The 19,654-nt window shown below is 38.9% G+C and overlaps 1 protein-coding gene across 3 annotated transcripts in view; it reads left to right on the forward strand.

Moving 5' to 3' along the window:
- LOC126259161 (uncharacterized) overlaps positions 1–19,654 on the forward strand; it is a 659,794-nt gene that overhangs the window by 520,819 nt on the left and 119,321 nt on the right. For all 3 annotated transcript variants that reach the window (XM_049955714.1, XM_049955715.1, XM_049955716.1), the window contains one exon: positions 173–496. In XM_049955714.1, the coding sequence (XP_049811671.1) occupies positions 173–496 (324 nt within the window). The remainder of the gene's footprint in view (positions 1–172; positions 497–19,654) is intronic.

The raw sequence follows: 19,654 nt of genomic DNA on the forward strand, positions 1-19,654 counted from the left end.
CTTTATGTGTTGGATTCTGAGAGTAATGGAACAGGCAAAATACCCTACACTCGCTCCCAGTGTCCCCTCGTTGAGTTCACGACTTAGACTGCAAGTGTAATATAGATATTTTATCTTTCTCACTCACTTTCTCTAAATGCATGCTGGCAAATGCTCTGTACTATATTCACAGGTTTGTGAGGAGTTCTTCCGTCAAGGTGATTATGAACGACAGCTGAACTTGCCAGTAACATCATTGTGTGATCGGCAGACGACTTCTGTGCCAAAGATCCAAGCGGGCTTCTTCCGGTTTGTGGTTTCACCACTAGTAGAAGAGTGGCATCGTTTCCTAGGAACACCTCTTTCTCGTCGAATGATGTCTCATCTGCGCACCAATCAAGCACGTTGGGAAGCATTAGTCCAGCAGGAACTAGCAGAGGAAACTCGCACAGAAATTTCAGATGCTGAGCCTGAACCTGAGCTTGATGAGGAAGATGAAGTCATACAGGCAGAAGAGGTATGTTCATTGTGCAGCAAAAATATTCTGTTTAGAAACCACATTTCCATTCTGAACACTTCACAGGCACGGTATAAAATTTGTACTTTGTTTCCAGTTTATTTTTGTTAAAACTTTTAAAGTATACCTAGTGAAATTAAGGGTTTGCTCTTCACGGAACATACTAGGTTGTAAAATGGATTTTCAGTGCATAAGATGTACTATACTTGTACCTTGTTTGCATGTGATTTTACTGTTGTCATTTTAGGATTTGAGCAGTATATGAGAATAATGTTCTGTTTGTAAGTACAGAGGTGTTCTCACTGGTTTTGCAAGTACTGCTGCATCCATGTCAGTGCTCCTGTTGCGTGTGTAGTGTAATGTATGTATTCTGTCCCTGAATTTTTTAGTTTCCTTTTTTCAACAAATGCAACATCAAGAATAGAGTTTTATGAGATCATGGAAAATAGAGGGTGGAAAATGATAAGCGATAAGAGAAAGCAGAAGTGGGCACATCTAATGGTTATTGTGAAACATTGTAAAAATACTGCACTGTATTAAGAAAAGTTATTAAAAAGTCCAGAAGTATGTGCATTGTGTCTGATTTTAGCACATATTGTAATAAAATTAAAGCAATTTGGAATATTAAGGGAAAGGGGGCAACCGAGAGTACGTAAACACTGCATTTCTGTCAGATTCAATGAAACGTTTGTTAACAAATAGTCAGAAGTAGAAAACATTTTTAATAATCATTTTTAATTGTTGTAGAGAAAATAAGATTCAACTAATCATTAGAAAATGCAAGGCAGCGTATGGAAGAGGCAATACCGATACAATTTGATAAAATTGAAATTCAACCCACCTCTCCTACTGAAATTAAGAAAATAATAAATCTGCTCAAAAATAAAAGCTTACATGGAACTGATATTTCCAACAGAGTACTGAAAACTTGTTCCCAACAGATAAATAGGATTCTCAGCCACATACATAGTAGCTCACTGAGACAGGTTATTTTTCAGATAGACTGAAATATGCTATTGTTAAACCATTGCATAAAAAAGGGGGTAGGTCTGATGCTAACAGCTACCACCCAATCTCACTTCTGACAACTTTGTCCAAAATTCTTGGAAAAAAAATGTATTCAAGAGTAGTATCACATATTTGTAAAAATGAAGTACTAACAAAATGTCAGTTTGGTTTTCAGAAAGACTTTTCAACAGAAAATGCTATTTATACTTTCACTGGTCAAATATTATATGCTTTTAATAACTGAACATTGTCCATTGGGATATTTCGTGATCTGCCAATGATTTTTTTAATGTGCAAATCGTGAAATTCTTCTAGATATGCTGAAGTATTGTGGTATGAGTGGAACAGTGCACAAATGGTTTAATTCATATTTAACTGGGAGAATGCAGGAGGTTGAAATTACAGGTAGTCTGCAAGAATCAGCAGTCTTCTACCTGGGGAGGTATCAAGAATGGTATCCCACAGTCTTGGATCTCTTATTGTTCTTAAAATACGCTATGTGATCAAAAGTATCCAGACACCCACAAAAACATACATTTCTCATATTAGGTGCATTCTGCTGCCACCTACTGCCAGGTACTCCATATCAGTGACCTCAGTTATCGTCAGACATCATGAGAGAGTAGAATAAGATGCTCTGCAGAACTCATGGCCTTCGAACATTGTCAGATGATTGGGTGTCACTTGCGTGATACAAGGTGTGTTCCATAAGTAATGCAACCAAATTCATAAAAAATCATTTATTGAATATATTCATACAAATAATCAAAAATTTTCAAAATAGCACCCTCTTGCATCTATACACTTCTGGCCAGTGGGAGCCAGGTCAGGACTGTAGGGGGGCTGGGGAACCAATGGGGTCTTGGTCTTGGCCAGGAAGTCTTTGACAATGAAGGTGCTGTGACTCGGCACGTTGTTGTGGTGAACTTTCCATGTGTCCTTGATGTCGCTTTGGCAGTGTGAGACCCTCCTTTTCAGTCTTTTGAGAACTTTCCAGTAAAACGCTGAGTTCACTGTAGTCCCGGTAGGTACGAATTTGTGGTGGACAATGCCTCTGATGTCAAAGAAGACAATGAGCATGGTTTTGATCCTGGACTTGCTCATGCGTGTCTTCTTGGGCTGGGGCAACGATGGGGTGTGCCACTCTGAACTCTGCCTTTTTGTCTCAGGGTCACACTCAAAAATCCACGACTCATCACCAGTGATAAGTCAGTTAAAAAATGAGGATAATTTTCACACATTTCCAACAATTCTTGGCACCGAAGCACTCGCATGTGCTTGTGTTCATCAGTCAACACTTTTGGGACTAGTTTGGCACACTCCTTTCTCATGTTAAAATCTTCAGTCACAATGCGGAAAATGGTTGTTTTTGACATGTTTAGTGTTTGTGCTATCGATTGAAGGCTCAGCCATCTGTCAGAGTTCAAACAATCATGCACACGCGTCACATTTTCGTCGACTTGTGTGGTTGATGGCTGTCCACGGTGAGGTTCATCGGCGATCTCCTCTCAGCCCTCCATGAATGACTTTTGCCATTTGAAAACTTGTGATTTGGACAAGCAATCAGTCTCAAAGGCACGTTGAAGTAATAGAAACGTTTCGGTGGTGGACTTCACAAGTTTAACGCAAAATTTTATAGTGTACCATTGCTCTACGGAATGATCCATTGTGCCGTTTTACATAAACTCAAAACAGGATTGACTGAAACACACATCCTGACTCTGGCAGCTCACAGCCAAATGAGACAAAGAGCGTTTTGAAGCAAACACCCCCCCTCCACTTAGCCCAGCCGGTTATGACACACTGTGGTGTACCGTTGCATCAGAAAAAAATTGGTCGCATTACTTATGGAACGCACTATGTATGTCTGTATGTGACATTTCCACACTCTTAAACATCCCTTGGACCACTGTTTCCAACATGATAGTGAAGTGGAAACGTGAAGGGACACATACAGCACAAAAGCGTACAGGCCAACCTCGTCTGTCGACTGACGGAGATCACTGACATTCAAGAGGGTCATAATGTATAATAGGCAGACACCTATCCAGACCATCACACAGGAATTCCAAACTGCATCAGGATCCACCACAAGTACTATGACAGTTAGGCGGGAAGTGAGAAAACTTGGATAACATGGTTGGGCGGCTGCTCGTAAGCCACACACCATGCCGGTAAGTGTCAAATGACGCTTCGCTTGGTGTAAGGAGCATAAACATTGGATGACTGAACAGTGGAAAAATGTTGTGTGAAGTGATGAATCATGGTAAACAATGTGGCGATCCGATGACAGGGTGTAGGTATCGCGAATGCCTGGGGAAGGTCATCTGCCAATGTGTGTAATGCAAACAGTAAAATTTGGAGGCGGTGCTGTTATGGTGTGGTCGTGTTTTTCATGAAGAGGGCTTGCACCCCTTGTTGTGTTGCATCGCACTATCACAGCACAGGACTACAGTGACATTTTAAGTACCTTGTAGCTTCCCACTGTTGAAGAGAAATTCAGGGATGACGATTGCATCTTTCAACACGATCGAGCACCTGTTCGTAATGCAAGGCCTGTGGCGGAGTGGTTACACAATAATAATATCCCTGAAATGGACTGTCCTGGTTAGAGTCCCGACATGAATGTGATAGAGCACCTTTGGGATGTTTTGGAATGCCAACTTCATGCCAGGCTTCACTGACTGACATCAATACCTCTCCTCAGTGCAGCACTCTGTGAAGAATGGGCTGTCATTCCCCAAGAAACCTTCCAGCAACTGATTGAACGTATGACTGCGAGAGTGCAAGCTGTCATCAAGGCTAAGGGTGGGAAGTCCAGCATTACCAGTGGAGGGCGCCATGAACTTGTAAGTCATTTTCAGCCAGGTGTCTGGATACTTCTGAGCACGTGGTGTATATTAATGACTTGCCACTCTATATTCATGAAGATGCAAAGCTTCTTCTTTTTGATGATGATACAAGCATAGTAATCACACCCAACGAAGAAGAATCAGCTGAGGAAATTGTAAATAATGTCTTTTAGAAAATTATTAAGTGGTGCTATGAAAATTGACTCTTCTAAATTTTGGGAAAACACAGTACATACAGTTCTGTACAGTAAAAGGCATAACACCATTGATAAATATGGATTTTGAATAAAAGTCTGTTGCTAAGGCAGAATATTCAAAATTTCTGGATGTGTGCATTGATGACAGATTTAATTGGAAAAAACACATTGATGATATGCTGAAATGGTTAGGTTTAGCCACTTATGCTATTAGGATTATTGCAAATTTTGATGATAAACAGATAATTAAATTAGCCTACTGTGCCTATTTTCATTCACTGTTTTCATATGGCATCATATTTTGGGGCAAATCATCATTAAGAGAAAAAGTATTCATTGCACAAAAGCAAGTAATCAGAATAATAGCTGGGGCCCACCCAAGTTCACCTTGCAGACATTTATTTAAGGATCTTGGGATATTCACAGTACACTCGCAATACATATATTCACTTATGATATTTGTTATCAATAATACATCACAATTCAAAAGTAATAGTGAAGTGCATAGCTACAATTCTAGAAGAAAGGATGTCTTCACTATTCTGGGTTAAATCTAACTTTGGCACAGAAAGGATTGAATTATGCTGTCACAAAAGTCTTTGGCCATTTGCCTAACAGTATTAAAAGTCTGAAAGACAGCCAACCAACATTTAAAAATAAATTAAAAGAATTTCATGGATGACAACTCCGACTTAATAGATGAAGTTCTAGATGTGAAGTGGTACGTGGGGAGGGGGGAGTGTAAAAAAACATATTTAACTGGCACGTTCCATATCATTATGAAATCTTGTATTTGTGATCTGTGTAACAAGTATTGATGTAATGTAATTGTAACTTGTGTCTTTCATTACATGTCCTCCCTCTCCCCTCAGATATATTAAAAATTAAAATTATTTCATTCATTATGAGAAAATGAGATGGTGTGGCATTGGGGGATGATAACCATAGGAATTCTAGTACCATAAATTCTTGTGTGAAATAATATAGGGAACAGCTTGACAGATACCAGGATTAGTGACCACAGGGTTGTTGTAGTGAGACTGAATTCTGTAGAATGCAAATCCACTGAAAATAAATGCAAAATAAATCTATTTAAAAAAAGGAGATAAAGATTTGCTTGCTGCCTTCCTAAGAGACAGTCTCCATCCCTTCCAATCTGACTATATAAGCATAGACCAGATGTGGTTTGGATTCAAATAAATAGTGTCAATGGCAGTTGAGAGATATATATCAAATAAATTAATAGAAGATGGTACTGATTCCCCATGATACTCAAAACAAGTGAGAACACTGTTGCAGCAGCAACAAAAAAACCATGCCAAATTTAAAAGAACATGAAACACCCTAGATCAGCAAAGTTTTACAGAAGCTCAAAATTTAGCATGAACTTCAATGTTAGATGCTTTTAATAGTTTTCACAATGAAGCGCTGTCTCAAAATCTGGCAGAAAACCCAAAGAGAATCAGATTGTATTTTAAGTAAACCAGCAGCAAGATACAATCATTACTTTCACTGTGTGATAACGATGTGATGTTACTGCTGACAGTGCCCTTAAGGCAAAATTCCTAAACACGGTTTTCCAAAACTCCTTTACTGGAGAAGATGAAGGAAATATTCCAGAATCTGAATCAGGGACAACTGGCAACATGAGTAACCGAGAAGTAGATATCCTTGGTGTAGTGAAGCAGCTTAAATCACTTAATAAAAGCAATGCATTTAGTTCAAATTGTATACCAGTCAAGTTCCTTTCAAAGTATGCAGATACAACAGCTCCATATTTAGCAATCAAACACAACTGCTCAGTTGTCAAAAGATCCATACCTAAGAACTGGAAAGTTGTCCAAGTCACACCAATACTAAAAAAAGGAAATAGGAGTAATCTGCTGAATTACAGACCCATATCACTAACATCAGTTTGTAGCAAGACTGGAACATACACTGTGTTTGAACATAATGAATTACTTTAAAGAAAACAATTTATTGACAGACAGTGCACACAGATTCAGAAGATGACATTCTTGTGGAACACAACTAGCTCTTTATTCTCACGAAGTAATGAGTGCTATCGACAGGGGATGTCAAATTGCTTCCATGTTTATTAAATTTCCAGAAGTCTCTTTAGACATCGTTCCTCACAAACAACTTTCAATCAAATTGTATGCCTATGGAGTATCATCTCAGTTGTGAGATTGGATTTGTGAATTCTTGTCAGAAAGGTCACAGTTCATAGCAATTGATGGAAAGTCATTAAGTGAAACGTAAATAATACATGGCATTGTAGGCCCTCTGCTGTTCTTGATCCACATAAATGATTTAGGAGACAGTCTGAGCAGCCCTCTTAGATTGTTTGCAGGTGGTGCTATCATTTACTGTACTTTAATGTCATAAGATAATCAAACCCAGTTGAAAATGATTTAGACTAGACGAGATATCTGTACAGTGTTAAAAGTGGAAATTGACTCTAAATATTGAAAAATGTGAAGTCATGCACATAATAACTAGATTTGGGGTACACGATAACTCATTCAAATTTAAAGGTTGTGAATTCAACAAAATACTTAGAGATTACAGTTATTAATAACTTAAATTGGAATGATCATGTTGACAATGTCATGGAGAAAGCAAACCAAAGATTGTTTTTTATTGGCTGAGCATTTAGAAAATGCAACAGGGCTAGTAAAGAGACTACTTACACTATTCATGTCTGCACTTTTCTGGAGTATTGGTGTGCAGTGTGGGATCTGCATTAGTTAGGAATGTCAAAGAACATGAAGGAAGTGCAAGGAAGGGGAACTTGTTTTGTATTGTTATGAAATAGGGGAGAGAGTGACACAGATATTATATATGAATTGGGGTGGCAATCATTGACACAAAGGTGTTTTTCATTGCAACAGCTCGTCTTGTGAAATTTCAATCATCTTTTTCTCCTGAGAATGTGAAAAATTTTTTTGGTGCCCATTTATATAGGGAGAAATGATCATCACAATAAAATAAGAGAAAGCAGAGCTCACATGGAAAGATTGAAGTGTTCATTTTTCCTGTATTCGTTTGAGAGTGGAATGGTAGAGAGGTAGCTTCAAGGTTGTTGAATGAACCCTCTGCCAGTGGCTTAATTGTGACTTGCAGAGTAATCATCTAGATGTAATTTATACCTCATCAACTGAATGATGATTACTACTTCAGTTGCTTACTACTTCTTAGACCGTGTTCAGAGCAGCACTGATAAAGGTCATTAGATCCTGTTGCAAAGAGGTCACCAACGGTTTGGTCACAGTGTATCCGATCTCCTTTGTCAGCTTTTAGTAAGGTCAAGGACGTTCGGTTAGAATCTGTTCTATGTATGGGTGGATTAGATTTTAACTGCCTAGGGTGAGATGGATACCGTGATAACTCAGTGTTTGAAATGAATTTTAAAAAATGCCAGATGAAAGTGAATGAGCTACATCTGTCTCAAAAAGAATGTGGTGAGTACTTTGCAATCTTTCCTAAGTTACTGGAATTACCAGACAAGTTTTACAAATTTGTGAGATGAAAGGAGAAAATTTCTGTTAAATAATCGAGGTGATACCTGGTGACCTTGGAAAGCAAGATTACGAACACTCTGCCTTGCAGAATTTATTTGAATTTGTGCAGAAATACATCAGTTAACCTTCAGTGACTGTCATTCAGCGTACTTGTGGAAGATAAACATAAAGTTTAGGATAAGATATCATGAACACCTAAAGCACTGAAAAGTGGAAACACACAACCACATTTGCAAACCACTTCTGGCATAAAAACAGCAGTAAGTGGTAATAATAATTTGTAGGCAGATAATGCCCACCTACCACAACTCAAAAAAGATCCATTACAGTTACGTTAAGCATAAGATATGCCACCCTTTCTTGAGAATATAATTTACATCTAAAATTTCCGATAAAGAGTTCATCTGGTTGTGGTTTTTAGCAAACCTGTTATTTCAATTGATAGATTCTGAGCTATATGCCAATTCTGATATTTTTCATCCTTAGGAGGCACAAATTCCTCCTTTGACTAATGTACCAGTTTCTCACTGTCAACATTTCATGTTGTGTCAACCGGTATAACTGCAGAAAACAAATTATTTTGAATTTCACCAATTGTTGTCTAAGGTCTTTACATTCGGGTGACAAGATCATTTACTTTATGAATGTCCATGTAGTGGTTTACTGATTTTAAAAGATCAGCCATTTTTGGCTGATCTCAGACATTGGTGGAATTCACTGATTTCAGAGCCACTGTGACTGCAACCTTAGACTTCTTACTTTAGTAGTTTTGATGTCTTACCATAGATACCATACTTTTCATAGTTGCATAACTGCCTGACAGTTGTGTACCCTAGCCTACATTTCTGTCTAAGAGACTGCAGTCATAAAACCTTTTGGAACTCCATTCTAGTAGTCAGTATTACACTTTTGGCAGTAGCTGCACTCTCTCTGCCTCAAAATGTGCTTGGGTGATCTTCAATATGCGACACAAATATTTAGGATCACTGTCCTACACATTTCATATTTACAATCGTATAAATAATTTTGCCTGTAACTTCTTACTTTAACAGGTGATATGTAATTTGAAAAGATAGTAGCATGGTGCAATATATTTGGCCAAGAGCATGGGGCTAGAAGTGGATAACAATTATATCAATGAGCTTTTGGAAGATCACAGCCAAGAAATGACCACCAAAGAACTTACAGAGTTGCAGTGTGTTTCGCAGCAGGAAGTTGTGGAGAGAAGTTCTTCAGAGGAGGAGGAGGAGGAAGAAACAGTAACAGCAAAGCAGCAATCTTCTGGCACAATAAGAGAAATGCTGGAAGCATGGGAATCAGTTGCCTCATACATTGAAAATCATCACCCTAATAAATCAGTGACTAAGCATGCTACTAATTTATTTGACAATAACACTGTGTCACGGTTTCGCCAAGTGTTGAAGCATTGGCAGAAACAATAGCTTCCCAGTAAAAAAGAATTAGTTACATATCATGAATAATAAAGTCCACAGTACTGTATGTATAATTTTCTTTGGATAAATGATGTGAATAAGATAAAACTCTCAATACTTTTTCTGCGTGGAACACATTATCATATTTTACAATAATTTATATGGGATTAATTGTTTCGCTTAATCAGTGTGATTTGCACTGCGAGTAAGATTTTGGAATGAATAACACTTGCTATGTGACGTTCCACTGTACAAAAAAATGCAACGTGCTTGTTGCAAGAGGTACCAAACCTCTCTCTTGTGGATACATTAGCATATATATCCACTCGTAGCGTAACATGGACTGCTTTGCTTACGTAGGCTGTATTATAGTATGCACAGATTTTTGTTTTTGTTTGTCTTTAATCGAATTTTTATGTTGTTTCACATTAATTAGAGCCACAGAATCGCGCTCTTTTCCAAATGTCCTTCTGACCAAAAAGTGATTCTTGCAGCGGAAGTCAAAGGTTTTTGTTACTCTTGCGTTTCATCTTCCTGAGGTGATATTCCCATAGAAACTTTCATTCCCTAACATATATTTCTACATGTCTAACAAGAAGTGAAATAGAAATTTTTGTTGATACAACTTTAAAATTTTTTTAATATAACAAAATATTTTCCTAACAATTTTCATCGCCTATTGCACCGCCCTAGGAGTTGAATTTCCAAAAATAGGAAAACATATTTTTTAATTTCTAACTGAAAAGTCAAATACCAATTTTCGTGGGTGGAACTTTGAAAATGCTTTAGTAGTTCCGTAATAATGATTTACTTTCAATAAAACTTCCACCCATTATTTCACACCCATAATGGTTAAATTTCCAAAAATGCTGAAACACGTATTCCTTTATTTTTGACCGACAAACCAAATTCCAATTTCTGTAGGTCTACCTTAAAAAATGCCTTAATAGTGACATTTTCAAAAAAACCTTTTAGCCCATATATAACCCCCTTGGGGTGTAATTTCAAGAAATCCATTCTTAAACGATGCTTATACTATAAGGTCAACACCCTCTCCAAATTTCAAACTTATAGCTTTAGCAATATGGGCTGGGTGATGATAAGTCAGTCAGTCAGTCAGTCGGGCACAGCAGTCAAAGTACTGAATCCATAATGGTGAGGAGTAAAACTGTTAACAGTCTGACAAGGCATTGCTTTTGGTGATGGATGGTGTTGTTTTCGTGTGACCTAGATAATCTGCTCATTCAAACTGTTATAGAGCGAGCTGTGATTTAATGTCCAATTTGAACCAAAATGCAATTTGAGTTTTTTAAATGCTTAGAGAATTGTGAGAAGCAAAGTGCATACAATGTCATGCAGAAGAAAACTGATTCTAGCAGATATTTTGTACATAAGGCAAAACTAACCTCCATACTTTTAAAGTTTCTTAAAGGTGAAACAGACCTTAAAAGCAGTGACGATCATTTGTGAGCAAGCAACAAGTGGCTTATTGTAAATTAGAGAAATAAGAGTTAATACAAGAGACCTACTGACAGCCTTTCTTTCTTCCTTTTATTCATACACCATGTTTTGTAGATCTGATCTTTAGGGAAAATCCTTGGGGATGTGAAACATGTCAGGCTATACATTAGCAAATGACATACATCTTGTAGAAATAATATGTAGCTTTTGTTAACGTTAAACTATCTCTTTGCTGCTTAATACTATTTGCACATTTTCCAAAATGTCTATCTGTTGCACTCGTCCAAACATTTTACATATTGTTAGGAACTGTTTTTAACATTTTCTGGGGTTATGCTGTGCATTGTGTCCAGAGGGGACATGGCTTTGGTTTAGTCGGGTGGGTGCCAAATATTATATTCTTTTGTGAAAAAATATCTGACGGTCAAAGCTTTGTGACAAGTAACATTACTACAGAGGAGGAATCAAATGTGTGATCACAATAACTAAAGCAATTTTTCTGTAGTCCTTAACACAGACCACGTATCACTTGATGATAACAGTAACATCTAGCCTTGGTACTGTGGAAATAAATACATGGTGCACTAACTCTCTGGTGTAGAAAAATGGGGCTATTGTTTCTGTGTTTCTTCCCATCAATTTTATTTCTTTCAATCATTGTAATGAAGAATCTTCCACTGGCTTGATTGTTGTGCTTAGTTTCCAGATGAGCTTTAAGACTGTGTTAGAAGATTGTTTTCTCATGTCATCAACTACAAAGTCACTAAAAATGTTTAACAGTATTTTTTAAACAAACAATTGTTCAGTAGAAGCACATATTGGGGAACCTGTAATTATCACCCGTACTACTACAGGAAAGAAATTCTGATTACTGTAGTGTTCCCCATCAGAAGCAGTAGTACTTTCCATTCCAAGTACCATACACAACTCAAAGATAAGGAAATACCAATCCACAGAGCAAATTAAAGAATCTGGCAAGGTACTTGCAAGGGGTAGTCATAATATATCAATTATCATCTAAAAAAAAGTTAGGTTATTAATTTTTGTTCATTTGCAGGAACATGTTTGCAACCCCAATATACACTGAAATTCCAAAACCGCAGTACCACAGCACACATCTAGAAGAACCAAAATCAAATGGCACAACCCATCTAGACTTCATCGGCTGACTGTGCCGTTTTGTTTTGGCTGCTGTAGATGCATGTAGTGGTACTGTGGCATGGGGATTTTAGTGTTACTGGGTCTGCAGACATGTACCTTAAGTTTTCCTGTAACCAAATACACATTTACTATAAATTTTGCAAAATGTTTAGCTTCGTTCTTTGTACTAAAAATAAACATTTGCAGTTTGTTTGATATACAGAAGAAATGAGCCTGAATGGCCAGTCTAGCAAAGAAAAACATCCACAAAGAAAATTGCTCTAAAATTTATGTATGAGCCCATAAAATACTCTAGCTTCTGTAAATAAACTGCAAATAAACTAAAGGATATCTTCACATATCTTTATAAATGAAAGAAACTGTTATTATTATTCATTACTCACTGTTGTGTATTTCTTCACTTAAAACATGGAAGATGCCAGAGCTCTGCCATTGAATGACATGCTCAGATTTAGGGCTACTGGTACTCCAGTAGAGAAGAAATTAATTGATTGCTGCTGCTATGGTTAGAAAACCTAGTTAAAATGCTCTTACAATTTTGTATGAGTTTATAAAGTGACAAACTTTGACAGGTTATAAAGAATGTTAGTTGTGTAAGTGGCCTACAGTAATGATCATCTTCTTGTGGGCCTAACCACTGAGCCTGATACTTGTTTCTACTGTTAGAGTGCTTACACTTTCGCATTTTGTTACTTGCACTCATTTGATAATTCTTCACGATTTACTGAATTGTAAGTAATTGACATAATACGAACTGCTTATGTCCTTTGGTTGGTTGCACTGGAAACACTTTCAGAACACTTTCCAAAATAATTCTGGCTTTATTCTTATGAAAAATGTTTTTATTTCCATTGTTGTCCTTTCCTTAGACTCGTGAATTTGCTGGTTTCCAAGGAGTGTCTATCCTCAGCATTTTTGTCTAACTTTTAGTTTGTGCTTTGTAGCATTCCGTATCCACGCTCTGAAGCCTACCACTATGTTGTGGTGTCCTAGGGCATGCTGTCGCCCCACTGATGCAACAATGGTTGCTTTCTGTCTACACATGGTATGAAGAATTCTGATTTCAATGTGTATTAGAACTGAAATATCTCCTGATCTCCATGTAGCTTTCAACAAACACTCTTAGATAAGTGACCTCAACCATACATCTTCTGTTCCAACCTCTTTCCCCTGTTACCTAATTCTTATGCTTACAAAACAAGTACATCATCTATGAGCATGGTCAGTAATTGCACATATCACGGCTATACATTACGCTGATACTGGTTTCGATGTGGACATGCTCTAAGAGGTCAGGTCTGTTCGTTGCAGTTCGATTAAATACTTCCATCATGTGTGGGCTTCTGAACAGTCCTTTGAAGGTATTCCCAGAGAACACATTTACTATTGTTTTGCGCAGTGGATTGTCAGGCCCACTGCTAACAACACTGTAATTATCCCAATTCATTGTTGGGTGATAGTCTCCTCCAATAATAATGCCAGTATGATGAGGATTTTTTTAGTAATAAATTTAGGTTTTTCTCTGAAGTTTTTGGTTACATATGTAGGTGAGTCTCACTGGTCTGTAGAAGGATGTGATTATAGGTTTATGCCCGCTATTGATACTGAATCATGTCCAGACAATCTCGCATGCAGTTTCAATTTCTTGAGTTTCTTGTCTACTCCATTTGCCATTTACCTATCATTTGATGTCTGTTTAAATTATCCCCAAGTATCTCACTGCTATGAATTTTGGATTTTAAGCAGCCTTCTGTACCTAGTATAATCTGAGCTCCACAAAGCACTTCAAAATACAGTAGTACTTTGTCGTGAATACTTTGGCTCTTAATCACTAGAATATTTATACTCTCATCTATAAGAGGCATTTCTTTGCATCTTATACTGACACTTCCATGTCCCCTAGAGCTACCATTATATGCACTGGATGGAGAGTCATCTAATCTAAAAAGACTCTGTGTGAACTCCACACAGTCAGCTACCTGGTTAGCACTCTCTGATGTGTAGTGCACACCTGACCCATTTAGGAGGACCCTACAGCTCTCAACCCTATGGCACAACTCCGGGAGATCACAGCACCTCACTTGTCACAGTACCATCAAGGTCTCTGGTTCAGTCCTTCCACTTGAGTCAAACATAAAAAAACATCCTACAAAAGCTTTTGAGCATATGTGTCAACCAAGTATGATGGAAAGTATTTCACACAACCAAAGACAATTGTACAATTTTAATGTGATTGGACTGCCTGAACAATTAGCACACCAAAAGTGAAAGGAAGTTTTGTTAGGTAAGACTTCTTGTTTGAAATGCTTATTGATGAAAATGTTTTGTCCCAGCAGTTTTGTCCCTGCATAACTGATGCAGGAAGTAATAATATCATATGCTGTTGCTAGTTACCAGATTGAAAATGGTAAGGAGAGACTTTCACATAGCTGCCTATCCCAGTTCTTAACACTTTTATCACAGTACCCATACATAACCAGTCACACACACCCTGGCATCCCTACCCCATTCAACCAAGTGTCTACCAGCTGCCTGAAGGTCATCTTGTTTGTAACACAAGTTGTTTCAGCAAATAATGTGAAAGTAGATCATTGGCCTAATGCTAAGGGGCTGCACTATGGTTGTCTCCATCTATTGGTGATAGAGAGAAGTACAAGGGGAGAGCTGTTTGCACTTCATTCACAAGTGTTTACGAGAGTAGAAATGGAGTTACCAATCTGACAGGAAGATTTTGGTTATTTATATGGAGATCCAGGATCAGAAATAGAAGCTACTGAGAGAGAGGATTTGTCCTTCCCAGACAAAAGAACAAGCGGTGAATCACTCACGTAAGTGTTGCAGTTGTCTTTTAAATGTGTAACTCGTTCTTGCGTTTTGTACTGTGAGCGATGTTAACGTCTTTATTTCCACATGTGATTTCTGAGTACTGATCTAAGCAGGCAGACAATGATACAGACTAATCACTGTCTTTATTACCTTGTTGTGTGGACATCTCTAAGGAATCTGAGTGAGGTTAGTCTTGACAACTGGTGACAACTAGCAATATTCCAGGAAGAAGTTGATGTAGACTCCCAGTTTTTAGACATCACTGAAGAGTTCAGTTATTTTACTCTTTCCTTTGATGGCTACATGAGGTACCACATCACAAGTGAAAGGAATCGATATGCCTGTAACATTACTGCGCAAAGAAACAAAGAAAATCTAAAAATAAACTCTGTTGTAAATGATCTATAGTAAATTTGTGCAAAATTTACTGATTTTTTTCCATATTATTTTATATTATGTGAGTCCTCAAATTGCCAAAAATCAGTCATTACTGGTCAACAGACTTGTTTTTGCAGGCAGGATTTGTGAGCAAATAACTGAATCATGATTGATTTTGTACTGTATCGTACAAGGGTGGTTTGAAAAAGTTAGCGGAATCACCACGAGAGGTCAGCACAAGCGCGAGTTGTTCACATGACATTCATTGGACTGTTGCCTGTAAACACATGCCACATTAGTGCTCTTGGAAGAGAGGTGTGGTGGTAATGTGGCTGTGTTGTTGTTCCCGCATAGTGATTTATGAAGATGGAAGAAATAAATATTCGAGCAGTGATTAAGTACTTCGTAAAGAAAGAATGAAAGCTAAGTACATTCATGCAGATTTCCAGAATACACTGGGGGACTCTGCTCCTTTATATTCAACTGTTGCCAAGTGGACAAATGAATTTAAATTTGGTCAGGAGAGCTTAGATGATGATCCTTGCAGTGGTTGGCCACGATGTGTCAGTACTTCAGAAATCATTGCAAAAGTGCACAAAATGATCATGGAGGATCGCCAATTGAAAGTGTGTGAAATTTCTCACGCTTGCAGATATCACCTGAAAGGGTATATCACATTTTAACTGAAGAATTAGAAATGAAAAAATTATCTGCAAGATGGGTGCCGCGACTCTTGATGCTGGATCAACGTGCGCCCGCACACGTGCCATCACCATGGTGAAATTACATGAACTAAAGTATGAATTGTTGCCACAGCCACCTTATTCACTTGATATGGCTCTGTCATACTTCCATCTCTTCCCAAAACTGAAAATTTTTCTTGGTGGGCAAAGATTCACTTCAAACAAAGAATTGATAGCTGGAGTTGACAACTATTTTGCAGGCCTGGATGGGGTCAAGGGACAGGAACATCATTGGCCCAAGTGTATTAATCTACTAGGAGAATACATTGAAAAATAAAAAAAAAATCAGTGATGTAAGTACTTTCTTTTCTATTCCATTACGAGAACTTTTCAAACCACCCTCGTACATCGGCCTTGCGTCCCATGTGCTTCCACGATTACCATATCAAAATTAATTACATTAGAACCATATAAAATACTCTCAGTTACATGTGACTTTTAAGTGATCTGTACTATTTTCAAGAAAGCAAACAGAAAGACATTTGTACCATTCACGAGAGAGATTGTAAAATTTTTGTTTTGCAGTTTTCATAGTTTCTTGTCCTAATTATATCGTGTAGTCGAACTGTGTACTCTACAATAAACTAATATTCCTGTAACATATTTAGTTTTCCCCTTTAAAAAAGGAATTCAGAATTATGCCAGTACACAGGCTAATACTGAGTATAGTTAAAGACGGTGTTTTGGCATTATGTACAGTATGTGATCAAAAGTATCCAGACACCTGGCTGAAAATGGCTTACAAGTTTGTAGCGCCCTCCATTGGTAATGCTGGAATTCAATATGGTGTTGGCCCACCCTTAGCCTTGATGAAAGCTTCCACTCTAGCAGGCAATCATTCAATCAGCTGCTGGAAGGTTTCTTGGGGAATAGCGGCACATTCTTCATGGAGTGTTGCACTGAGGAGAGGTATCAATGTCAGTTGGTGAGGCTGGTACAAAGTCGGTTTTCCCAAACATCCCAAGGGTGTTTTTTTAGGATTCAGGTTAGAAACCTGTGCAGGCCAGTCCATTACAGGGATGTTACTGTTGTGTAACCATTCCGCCACAGGCTGTGCATTATGGATAGGTGCTCGATCGTGTTGAAAGATGCAGTCGTCATCCTCGAATTGCTCTTCAACAGTGGGAAGCAAGAAGGTGCTTAAAACATCAATTTAGGCCTGTGCTGTGATAGTGCTATGCAAAACAACAAGGGGTGCAAGCCCACTCCATGAAAAACATGACCACACCATAACAGTACCGCCTCCGAATTTTACTGTTGGCACTACACACACTGGCAGATGACGTTCGCCGGGCATTCACCATACCCACACCCTGCCATCGGATCGCCACATTGTGTACCATGATTCGTCACTCCACACAACGTTTTTCCACTGTCCAGTCATCCAATGTTTATGCTCCTTACACCAAGCGAGGCATGATTTGGCATTTACCGGCATGATGTGTGGCTTATGAGCAGCTTCCTGACCGTGAAATCCAGGTTTTCTCACCTCCTGCCTAACCTGCCTAACTGTCATAGTACTTGCTGTGGATCCTGATGCAGTTTGGAATTCCTGCATAGTGGTCTGGATAGATGTCTGCCTATTACACATAATGACCCTCTTGAACTGTCGCAATCTCTGTCAATCAACAGATGAGGTCGGCCTGTACGCTTTTGTGCTGTACGTGTCCCTTCATATTTCCACTTCACTATCACATTGGAAACAATGGACCTAGGGATGTTGAGGAGTGTGTAAATCTCGCATACAGATGTATGACGCAAGTGATACCCAACCACCTGACCAAGTACTAAGTCCGTGAGTTCCGCAGAGCACCCCATTCTGCTCTCTCACGATGTCTAATTACTACTGAGGTCGCTGATATGGAGTACCTGGTGGTAGGTGGCAGTACAATGTACCTAATATGAAAAACGTATGTTTTTGGGGGTGTCCGGATACACATATAATGTACATATTTCCACTTCACTATCACATTGGAAACAATGGACCTAGGGATGTTGAGGAGTGTGTAAATCTCGCATACAGATGTATGACGCAAGTGATACCCAACCACCTGACCAAGTACTAAGTCCGTGAGTTCCGCAGAGCACCCCATTCTGCTCTCTCACGATGTCTAATTACTACTGAGGTCGCTGATATGGAGTACCTGGTGGTAGGTGGCAGTACAATGTACCTAATATGAAAAACGTATGTTTTTGGGGGTGTCCGGATACACATATAATGTACATATTAACTTAATACATGATATCTGTTGTAGGCTTTATACTGTAAATTTCTTTCACATGTGTATACTAAGTTCTATTGAAAGACTCTGAATGTGATAATATTGCCATCCAGTTGATAAAGATCCCAACCATTGTATGTATGTTGCATTCATAAGATACAATGTGGTGTGAGGAAGATGTACAGGGCGGAGAAAAATTGTGTCATGAAATTTTAACCCTGGATAGCTGATGCCAGTAGGAACCAAAATTACTAATGTTGTGTAGGTTGACAACACACCTTTTTTAAACTACGGGAACTTAGTGCCACGTGCTCCGAGTGGATGTGGGATTGCCCTGTTGCTGTTCGTCGGTTGACGGGCAGTGCTATGGTTGTCGGTTCACACATACAAACATCCCTCGCATTGTCACTACCCCAACGTGATACACACAAATGTCAAATAGGTTTTGCTGTTTGTCTCCACCTCACGTCAGAGGCATTCCCAGATAAGCTTTGCTTCAGAGCACACGCATGTTGGTTGGTTGGTTGGTTTTTGGGGTTGAAGGAACCAGACTGCAAAGGTCATCAGTCTCTCACACACAGATCACCTGTAATTTACCCAACAAGATGCCACCCCCACCCACAAACATTTTTACAGCAATTCACCTGCGATGTGGCAAAACAGGATCATTAGCAGGATATGAAAGTGATGCTGGAATACCTTGAACATGATGGGATGCTGCATTTGAAGAGACTATTCTCAAGTGCTTTGAGGAAGCACCTACGACAAGTACTTGAGCAGTTGGATGATGTGGGGTTCACTCATTGGTTAATCTGGGGGGATTTGAGGGCTGACAGCCAGCATCCATTTAGTTTCCACCCTATTGAAGACTTAAAACCTGTGGTGGACTGTAAACACAGGCTAGGGTTTCGCCAGTGGTTTCTGTGACGTGTTGCATGAGAGCCCGACTTCCCCGCCATTGTGTTGTTTACCAATGAGTGCACCTTCCATCGGGATTGCCTTTACAATACTCGAAACGTTCATTACTGCGCAAGGGGAAATCCTCATGTCACTTATGTACATGAACACCAGGAATGATTTTTGCTCAACATTTGGGCAGGCATTGTGGGTGACCATCTGATTGGGCCAGCTGTCTACCTCCTCCACCTACCGGGCAATTTACCTTGACTTTTTGCAAGAAACTCTACGCGGCCTGCTGGGAGATGTTCCCCTGGACATCTGGCTATGCATGTGGTTGCAGCATGATGGGGCACCTGCACATAACAGTCGTGCTGTGCGCATATATTTAAATGAACTTTTTGATGGCCGGGTAATTGGCAGAGGCCCTCCTCGGACATGGCACCTGTGATCACC

This window comes from Schistocerca nitens, chromosome 5 (assembly GCF_023898315.1).
Source record: "Schistocerca nitens isolate TAMUIC-IGC-003100 chromosome 5, iqSchNite1.1, whole genome shotgun sequence".
Taxonomy (NCBI): Eukaryota; Metazoa; Arthropoda; class Insecta; order Orthoptera; family Acrididae; genus Schistocerca; species Schistocerca nitens.